Raw genomic sequence first — 10,764 nt, 5'->3', positions numbered from 1 at the left:
AGGCCTCTGAAATTAGGAGAGGAAGGTAAATGTGATAACACTGTTCTAAGCACTGTGGGATTTGCTGGGGGCTGTCATTTGACATTTTAAAAGGAACTTTTAGATTTAGTTGACGATGGAAAATCTATCCCTCCACATCCAATAATGCTGGTTATTGGACATGCACAATGTTAGTGAATTTTCAACTGATAAGCTGCCCAACAAGACAGAAGAAGCCTTCATTTCATTCCATTTAAATCGAAATGGAAACTGACAATACCAGCTTTTTAGGAAGGTAACACCCGAGGATCATATCTGACTATGATGATGGTAGTACTAATAGGAGTTAGTTTCTGATGAAATTCACCAACGGAGTGGAGCAGAGACCATGCTTTGTGGAATTCAGCTCCAACTACATCAATTCGCCCAAGGTCAATACTTTTAAAAAACAAGGCTATTGGCTACCTGACGGGCTCACTTTGCCGTTGAACTCGTCATCTTTCTTCTCGAATCCGCAGGACATAAAACAATATAGAGTTAAGATGGATATTGATTTTGAGACATGACATGTAGTATTTTCATATTTTAGTATACACTTTTCATATTAATTCAATATTCCTGTTCTTTTTCCAAGATTTCTCACAAAAACAAGCGTATCTCTGTGAAATGTCAATGGAGCACTGAGCGTACACCAATATTTTTTATTTTCAAAGCCTTTACATTTAATTCAGCTTGTGTCATGCTAATTTTGCTTTTTGCAACCAGCGGAAACAACTTTGAATATGACAACCACAAAATCTAAAATACCCAAATGGGGAAACCTGCACCGCTATGTCAACAGAGCTCTGTGCTTATTATCGGATGTATTAGGTTACGAAATCCTACTTTTTGGATACAATGTTAATGATATGTTACAGAAAGACCCCACTGAACGATTCAGAACATGAATAATCATTATTATCTTGGTAAAATGTATTTTATTACATAAGGAAGTGACATTTCCTCACTAAAGTGGCTGGACATCCTAAATCAGGGTTCCTCAATTGGCGGCCCGCGGGCCAATTTGGCCTTCGGCTGATTGTATTTGATCCCCAACCTTTCTGATAAAAAAGAAAAAGACTGTAAAGACACCAGAAAAGCAGCTCTAACATGATGTCCAAACCGACTCCACGCGTGTGTCTGCATGTTGAGTTTGTCTATCCCCACCAGACGCGATCAGGACACAGAGGTTGAAATATCAAAACGAACTCTGAACCAAGTATATTCATTTGGGGACAGGTCGAACCATATGAAACGTTAATGGATATTTAGCGAGCTAGCTAGCTTGCTGTTGCTAGCTAATTTGTCCTGCGATATAAACATGGGGTTGTTATTTTACATTAAATGTACAAGGTCCTTTTTTTTAGCTGGATCTTTGTATTATATCGACCCAGTTTGAGTCACACAAAATCGTGTGTTCTCTACTTAGACAATTAATCCACAGATTAACCTAGTTAGTTTCTAGTAATTTCTCCTAGTTCAGTCATCTTATTCTTCTGTGGATTTTATATGGCGGTTGGCAACCAACTTTAAGGTGCATTACTGCAACTAACTGGACTGGAGTGTGGACCGCGTTCATCTTTCAATCACCCATGTGGGTATATGCTCCTAAAAACCAATGAGGAGATGGGAGAGACTTGCAGCGCGTCTGGCTACGCAGACGCTTGTTGACGCGCACGAGCAGTTTGGATGAAATTATTGAATAACATGCATGTGTACATATATTTTGAAACGCTCAGGCATGCAATGCAGCCGGTGTGGTCAGCATGTAAGTGATTTTAATTTTGGAAATCTGTTCCAAAGTATTATAAAATATAATATTATATATTCCCACGCATAATAGAGAGATATACAGTGCGGTCCCAAATTATTGACACCCTTGATCAAAATGAGCAATAATGACTGTATAAAATAAATAATTCAAATACTGAGCTATATTGTATACAAAAATAATAATTGGGAAATTACAGTGCCTTTAGAAATTATTCACACCCCTTGACTTTTTCCACACTTTTGTTGTGTTAGACTGAATTCAAAATGTGCTTAAAAAGTCCCTTAATAAGTTGCATGGACTCACTTTAGCATGATTTTTGAATGACTACCTCATCTCTGTACCCCACACATACAATTATTTGTAAGGTCCCTCAGTCGAGCAGTGAATTTCAAGCACAGATTCAACCACAAAGACCAGGGATGTTTTCCAATGCCTCGCAAAGAAGGGCACCTATTGGTAGATGGGTAAAAATGTTAAAAGGCAGACATTGAATATCCCTTTGAGCATGGTAAAGTTAATAATTACACTTTGGATGGTGTATCAATACACCCAATCACTACAAAGATACAGGGGTCCTTCCTAACTCAGTTGTAGGAGAGGAAGGAAACCACTCAGGGATTTCACCATGAAGCCAATGTTGACTTTAAAACAGTTACATAATTTTATGGCTATGATAGGAGAAAACTGAGGATGGATCAACAACATTGTAGTACCTCCACAATACTAAGCTAATTGACCGAGTGAAAAGAAGGAAGCCTGTATATAATAAAAAACATTCCAAAACATGCATCCTGTTTGCAGTGGTGTAAAGTAGTTAAGTAAAAATACTTTAAAGTACTACTTAAGTCGTTTTTTGGGGTATCTGTACTTTACTTTACTATTTATATTTTTGCCAACTTTTACTTCACTACATTCCTAAAGAAAATAATGTACTTTTTACTCCATACATGTTCCCTAACACCCAAAAGTACTCGTTACATTTTGAATGCTTAGCAGGACAGGAAAAAAGGTGCAATTCATGCGCCTATCAAGACAATATCCCTGGTCATCCCTACTGCCTCTGATCTGGCGGACTCACTAAACACACATGCTTCGTTTTGTTTGTGTTTCAGATTATTTTGTGCCCAATATAAATGAATGGTAAATGTATTGTGTCATTTTGGAGTCACTTTTATTGTAAATAAGTTCAGAATATGTTTCTAAACACTTCTACATTACCCTAATGTGGATGCTACCATGATTACGGATAGTCCTGAATAGTTAATAATGATGAGTGAGAAAGAAAGTTACAGAGGGTCGAAGATCATAACCCCAAGACATGCTAACCTCCCCTGTTATTGGTAATGGTGAGAGGTTAGCATGTCTTGGGGGTATGATCTTTGACCCTCTAACTTTCTCACTCATTATTATTCACCATTCAGGTCAGGATTATTAATGAAGAATTGTACTGCAAAAGTGAAATAGAAGTTATTTTCATGTCAATGTCGTATCAATATGAGCATTAAAAAATATAATTAGGGGGGGAATCAAAGTCTGGTGTGTACCGTATAGCCAAGATCAAGTATAGTGATACGTGCTACAGCTACAGAGAAGGGTGCAATTCGGGGCATTCCTGCATCTGCATTCCCTCCTTTCTATTGCAACATTTTAAAGCAATGACAGGCAGGAGCGCTCCAGTACAGTAGGTGGTGTTAATGCACAATAACGTTGGATGCCAGCCGCCAATAAACCCCACAGAAGAAGGGGCGGGGGCGACAACGGTAGCTAACTAGCCGAACACCGGTAGACAGTGTCCTTCGTCCCCACCTGTCATGTACTGTTTTCCTGCAGTTCTGTTAACGACGGTGAGGGCAGGTGGGAGCGAAGGACACAGCAGGCGGGAGCGACACAGTGTGCTAGCTAACACACGGTGTCCCTACCTAGCAAGCTAGCTAACACATGGTGTCGCCCCAGCCTCCCGCCTGCTGTGCTAGCGGAGGTGGAGGCGACCGGTAGAAAGTGTCCTTCGCCACCGCCTGTCGGCACACAGCAGAAAGCTGGGGGTTGTTCATGAAGGAACCATTGGTATGCTTGAGGGGTGGCGTTCCTGTAGGAATGACAACATGCAGGAACACCCCGAATTGCGGGCTGCAGTTGCACACTATTGCAGTTACAAAGCTGTCACCAAAATAGAAAATAAGTCAATCAGGTGAACAGCCAGGGACACTCCCACCGCACTATCAGTGTCTGGGTAAATAATAATACATGGGAGTAAAACATGAACGATGCTGTCTGCATTTCCAAAACATGACAAACTGGCGATTACGTAGGATAATTAAAACAGAAGTGTTCCTTATTATATAGCTTGATAGGTATAATACAATGGCGCATTGAGCAATGTCAGAGTGCAGCCGCTGCCAAGCTGGCCCCACGGCTGTCATTAGCACCGTACCGAAATACTATGAGGCATGGTTTTGGAGTACCACACTACCTGCCATGACATGGGTATTTTTCTCACTAGCATTGCAAGCTACTCGCTTCCCTCTCAGCTAGCTAGCGACTTCCATTATTTGAGACGGTTAACAATGGCCTTTTCATGTCACGCCGTATGCTATTCTATGGTCATGCGCTTTCAATTTGCATACTTCCCGCTTTCTCGGTTTATCGACACAACATGTTTCAATTCACTCTAGCTAGCTAGCCAGCCATCTGTCTAGCCACACAGTGGTGGTCAGTTTTCTGGGAAATAGAAATGCACATATAACAATAATTTTTTTAAAGCTCGTTTGACAGGCATTTTACAAATGTAGATTCGCTGAATGCTATTATTTAATCTTAGCAAGTGACTAACGTTAGCTAGTTAGCTAAACTTGATAGCTAGCCAGCTGGGCTAGCTTTAAATGCTAACATTAGCAAGCAATGAAACACCTTTCGAAACATGAATTGTAACAGAATTCAAACTTTTTCAACAATATATCAAAGTAATGTTTAAATTGCGCATATTATTCGGTTATATATATGATACAAACCTATTTGACTATTTATTTTGTAAAACAAAAAGAAAGTACCTGAGCCAAAGAGATACAGCAAAAATCCCCTTTCAGATTTTTTTGTGATTGGACAACTATGTTATGTCTGCCTGACTACAAAGCAAACGTAAATTCCAATTGGTGGATTGTTCTAATTCTACTCAGATACCAAGTGTAATTTAAATTCTATTGGTTCAATTGCTTTATTTTCTTGCTAAATATTATTCTGATAGGAGTCGTTATGGCTGGTCTGCCCAGTAACTGAGCTGATGGATCGTCTGCCTAGTGACAGACACTTGATTGGTTTACACATATATTAATATTTTCTTTCGTTTTGGGGCGGATTTACCCTATGCACAGATCTATAATCAGTTTACTTCTCCTCTATCCTAACGGCACCTACTAAACACTGGAAACGTAAACCTGACCTTGGATCAGCATCTAGTGCAACTTAACTCCACTCTGTTTCTACGCCTTTCATTTTGACTAAATCATCGAAGATTTATAATAAAACTAACACAGTTATTGTTGAGTTTCTTGTTTTATTGATTATACTGCGGGTTAAGGTTTACATGTGGTTATAAATAAGATATGTAATGTTAGGCTTTTATTGCAATTGTCTGCCTCCTGTATCCCACAATTCCATATTATTTGCAGCAGAACACAAAACGAGCAGCTGTGTCGTCACATCCGCAAATTTGTAACATGGATCCAGGCGGTTTGAAGCTCAATTTCTGGGAGAATGGGCCAAAACCCGGACAATTTTATTCATTTCCAGGCAGCAGTTTAGCCCCAGGATGCGGACCTATCAAACACACTCTGTAAGTAAATCCTTTTGAGTGGAGATCCCTAATAATGTCATCCCACTTTCGATTTCCTCTATACACTGCAGTGCTGTATCATCATGGTGGAGTTAGCCGAAGTAGTTAGCTAGTTATGTTAGCTCACTGACTACTGCACTGTTATTTAGTTGGGCTACTAGCTAGTTAGCTATCTAGTTAAACTTAATCTGTCCTCGCGCTTTCTTATTCTATTTCCAACAAATTGACTGACGTGCAAATTGCCCATCTATGCCTTGCAAGTTATCTACCTAATCATGTTGTGTTTATGGTAGCTAATGCTAGTATGACATGGCAGTGAGGTAGCTATCTAGTTAACAAAACTCACTATAATAAAGAATGCTGTAGAATCATAGAAGCATATTATGTAGCTAGTCCTACTCCCGCCATATATAATGTTTATATATGCGCGTGCATGAGTCTGCATGTATGAGTCTAAATGGACGTTCAGCATGCATCCCTCTGTATTACATTTTTAGTGTAACGTTAGCTAATAAGACTTACCCATGACAAACTTTCTACATTTTTCTTTCCCTAAACTCTAGAAACCCCATGGTGACGGGAACATCAGTGCTGGGAGTGAAGTTTACAGGTGGAGTCATCATCGCAGCTGACATGCTGGGCTCCTATGGTTCCCTGGCACGTTTCCGTAACATCTCTCGCCTCATGAAGGTGAATGACAGCACCATCCTGGGAGCTTCCGGCGACTACGCAGACTACCAGTACATGAAGCAGATAATCGAACAGATGGTGTAAGTTTGAGGTTTCTTTCAGAAAAATCTGATATGCTGTCTTGGTCCTTTATGCTGAATATTTCCATTGATAATGGTATAAAAAATATGTTTGTTTGATCCATTTATTTTATTTTATTGTAGACTCTTGTTGGTTAAAAGGCACATACACAGCAAATAGAGTAGTTCATAATATAGTAGCATTCATAATAATAGTGTGGTTTTAGAAAGGAGAAACAGTGAGAGATGCCCTCGGCTTTGTATGCTTAACTCAGAGACATTGGCATACAGAGGCGTTTGCATATGCTAGTGTCAACATTTGTTTATATACAGATATTATCCATTGACAGAGAAGTATATGAATATACACTACATGGGAGTAAATAAATAAGGAATGAGGCTGCGTTAAATGAGGAACTCTAACTTTTTCCCCCAATCAGTCAATTGAAAGTGGCTTGGATGAGGTCTTTACTAGAAGGGAATACATTTCAGATGCAAGACCTCTTTTTCCAAGTAGTACCTTATGAAAGGGGTGACGACTGTTAAGCTTAGTTTCCCAAGGTACCCCATAAGCACTCCTAGCAAAACGTAATTGTAAGTAGAAAAATAACGAAGTGCCAGGCAGGTTGTGCTTTTGTTGGATGTCTTGGAATGCGCAGAGACCGTCATCCCCAAAAATGTCTGTACGTGTTTTATTCTTGTTTTTTTGTTCTTCCAGATACATTTGGAGATTAAGGAGTTAATTTTCTTCCAGTAGCCAATCAGGTGGTGCTACAGGGAGCATTGAACTGAGAAAATGTATTAGTGGAAGGATGTTCATTTTAACCATTGAAACACGCGATGGAAATTAATTAAACTGTCCATGTTTTTTTTACATCTTTAAGAACTTTGATAAAATTATTATTATTTAAAATATTTTGCAAGGAGGGATACATTTGGACACCCAGATATCTAAAATGCTGGACCACTGGGATATTTAAAGGAATAGATGACTCTAGTCTATTGTTCAGTGGTAGTAATGCAGACTTCCCCCAATTGATATTGTATCCTGCAATTTTGCTAAAAGCCTTGGAAGATATCTAAAAGGTGGGGAAAAGAGTGAGAAACAATCTAGAAGAATAACATGTCATCAGTATAGAGATGTGATGTTTGGTGCCATAGATTGTAATAGGATCATAGCAGACTAACTAGGGGTTCGAGAGATAAGGCAAATTACAATGAAGACATCCTTGGCGTGCACTTCTGGAGATGGAAAACTAACTGGAGCCGATGTTTCCAGTTAGAACAATTGCAGATGAATTGAAGTATAGGGTCTGGATCATTGATGCAAAGTATAATAATGGGTTTTAAGGAGTTTGGGGGGGTCGCTTTGTTTGAATGGTTTCTGGCATTAAGGAATCATTTCCCTTAACTTGGGGTGCTGAAACCTTTGCTTGGTTATCTCCCTGAGGACCACCAGTTATCAGGTCTGTGTGTTTGCGTCCCAGGATCGACGAGGAGCTCCTGGGTGACGGTCACAGCTACAGCCCCAAAGCCATTCACTCCTGGTTGACACGGGTAATGTACAACCGCCGCAGCAAGATGAACCCACTGTGGAACACTGTGGTCGTCGGTGGATTCTACAATGGCGAGAGGTGGGATGAGTTTTCAGCGTCTTTGTCCTTATCAGAAGTCATGCCAAGAAGTGGAACTCTTGAAATTGATTAGAAATGTAGGAGTGCCGTTTACAATGTTGTCATGTTCGATCGAATAGTTTAACCATGACCGTGTTTTAAACCATAACCCTGGTTAGTTTTTGCCTTTAACAAACCTCATACCATGGTCTTGATGTTAACATCAAACTGACTTCAGACCTGCAGCTATAAATATATTGTAACTAGCTACATCAAATTAAATGCATAACTTGTCATCTTGTATTTCTCTAGCTTCCTGGGCTACGTGGACAAGCTGGGTGTGGCCTATGAGGCACCTACAGTGGCGACAGGGTTTGGTGCTTACCTGGCCCAGGTGAGGACAAATGAGCTAATGAACACATAAGGGGACTGCTACTGAGAGGCAGTAATACATTCTAAACTATGAAACGTGTAGAAATGGAAAGATAAGATGCCATAGTTTCTATTCGCATGATTGGCTAAAGTTGGCATTTATTTTTCAAGTCATCAAGCTACACTTGTTCATATAGAAATAGTGGCAACCCCTTCAGGGACAAGAAACTGAATGAGTATAATTGGAAGTAATCTGTACTGCATGATGGGTCTGCATCAAATTCTGATGTTACTTCATGGTAATACTGTACGTAAAAATGAATGTTCCACAGTTGGAGTTCTACACGGACTCTTGCGGTATGTATGGGTTTGTTTAGTGTGTAAGGTTATTCTATGTGTCCATGCAGCCCCTGATGAGGGAGGTGGTGGAGAACAAGGTGGAGATCACTAAGGATGAGGCGCGGGCGCTGATTGAGCGCTGCCTTAAAGTGCTGTACTATCGCGATGCTCGCTCCTACAACAGGGTGAGTCGTTAGTCTCAGAACACTCCTGAATTTTTATGAGATTTCATTTTCGAAAGCACATAGGGAATGTTTCTGTTTTGAAGCTACCAGTCTCGTAGCTATTGTGAAAAATGACTGATGTTTGTCTGTTTTTAGCATGAGATTGCCATTGTGACAGAAGAAGGTGTGGAGATTACTGGCCCCATGTCCTGTGAGACCAACTGGGAAATTGCCCACATGGTCAGGTAGGTTATAGCCACATGACTCATTTTGACTGTCCAGTCAGAAGTGTCCAACAACAAGATCCATCAAGTTGGCATGTTTAGTGTACTTGTGTGTAGTATATCACTTGAGGAATATTCTGTTTTAAAGCTGCTGTCATATGTCCTAAATTGATCATAGCATTTAATTGAAAATATACATTGTAGAGCTTGTGGAATATTTCACACAGCATGTGCCTGTATCTTATGTGATATGACAATGTAATAAGGATGTCATTTTCTTTTATTTTGCAGTGGGTTTGAATGAGGATGATGTTGGCGATTCAGGACTGTACGTTAAGCCACACTATTGGTCTGTTCCATGACATTCTAAAATGTTACTGCTTTGATAAGACTGCTATGTAACCAATTTAATTTTTCCCCTTTTGTAATATGAAAAAAATGTCAACTTCTGAATGGTTGAGTTATTTAAACTTGAATGACAGTCAGGCTTAAAATAAATATCTGGTGAAGTTCTGAGATTCTATTCATATACTGTAATTGGAAAGGTCCACACACAAGCAGAGATGAGGGCAAAAGTTATTGGGAGGAAAAATGACACTTAAACACTTTTTTTTTTATATACCAACATCAAAAAGTGGTAAAAGAGGACCCTGTGTCAAAAGCAGATCTTGTCTGCTTCCATGTTAATCACAAATTATTTTTGGTTCAACCATACAGAACTGCACCTGACTATGCTGTTAGTACCACAAAGGAAAACCCACCATTAAAGGAGGCCTGACACTTTATTTCTTATTTAAAAATGGAGACTCATTCAGGTGATAAGGAAAATAAAAATATGTAAATAACCTCCCGAGTGGTGCAGTGGTCTAAGGCACTGCATCGCAGTGCTAACTGTGCCACTAGAGATCCTGGTTCGAATCCAGGCTCTGCTGTAGCCGGCCGCAACCGGGAGACCAATGGGGCGGCGCACAATTGGCCCAGCGTCGTCCAGGGAGGGAATGGCCGGCAGGGAGGTAGCTCAGTTGGTAGAGCATGGCGTTTGCAACGCCAGGGTTGTGGGTTCGATTCCCACGGGGGGCCAGTATGAAAATAAAAAAGAATAATGTATGCACTAACTGTAAGTCGCTCTGGATAAGAGCGTCTGCTAAATGACGTAAATGTAAATGAGCCAAGAGGTAGGATGGAATCCAAGAGAAAGCGGTCAGTAAGGCATGGACATAATCTGTTATTATAAAAACATTTGTAAAGGTTATTTTATTTGGCATTTTTTATGATTATACAGGTAAGACAGAACAGGTACAGTGAGGGGGAAAAAAGTATTTGATCCCCTGCTGATTTTGTACATTTACCCACTGACAGACATGATCAGTCTATAATTTTAATGGTAGGTATATTTGAACAGTGAGAGACAGAATAACAACAAAATAAATCCAGAAAAACGCATGTCAAAAATGTTATAAATTGATTTGCATTTTAATGAGGGAAATAAGTATTTGACCCCCTCTCAATCAGAAAGATTTCTGGCTCACAGGTGTATTTTATACAGGTAACGAGCTGAGATTAGGAGCACACTCTTAAAGGGAGTGCTCCTAATCTCCGTTTGTTACCTGTTCAACGTCTCATTTATATCCAGAAATCTCAATTTCAGGCATGTCCAAAACGTGCAATAAAGTAGCAGGAGC

At 39.9% G+C, this 10,764-nt stretch overlaps 1 protein-coding gene across 1 annotated transcript; it reads left to right on the top strand.

The window, feature by feature from the left end:
* The first annotated feature begins 4,418 nt into the window (after window positions 1-4,418).
* On the top strand, window positions 4,419-9,598 carry LOC311113183 (proteasome subunit beta type-4-like). The gene is made up of 7 exons (XM_084156372.1): window positions 4,419-5,621; window positions 6,185-6,391; window positions 7,858-8,004; window positions 8,296-8,377; window positions 8,763-8,879; window positions 9,015-9,103; window positions 9,374-9,598. The coding sequence occupies exons 1-7, from the start codon at window positions 5,506-5,508 to the stop codon at window positions 9,384-9,386; spliced, it is 771 nt and encodes a 256-aa protein (XP_084012498.1). The 5' UTR covers window positions 4,419-5,505; the 3' UTR covers window positions 9,387-9,598.
* Window positions 9,599-10,764: the final 1,166 nt, after the last annotated feature.

Source organism: Coregonus lavaretus (genome assembly GCF_964263955.1).
Source record: "Coregonus lavaretus genome assembly, chromosome: 3".
In the NCBI taxonomy this organism is placed as follows: Eukaryota; Metazoa; Chordata; class Actinopteri; order Salmoniformes; family Salmonidae; genus Coregonus; species Coregonus lavaretus.
The sequence above is the reverse complement of the archived record's forward strand: the minus strand, read 5'-3'. Positions and strand labels throughout refer to the sequence as shown.

Bases quoted from the DNA above. Each gene is read 5' to 3' on its own strand.
- LOC311113183 (XM_084156372.1), top strand. From the start codon at position 5,506: ATGGATCCAGGCGGTTTGAAGCTCAATTTCTGGGAGAATGGGCCAAAA. The intron at 5,622-6,184 runs GTAAGTAAATCC...CCTAAACTCTAG, and splicing joins GGACCTATCAAACACACTCT to AAACCCCATGGTGACGGGAA. The intron at 8,005-8,295 runs GTGGGATGAGTT...GTATTTCTCTAG, and splicing joins GGATTCTACAATGGCGAGAG to CTTCCTGGGCTACGTGGACA.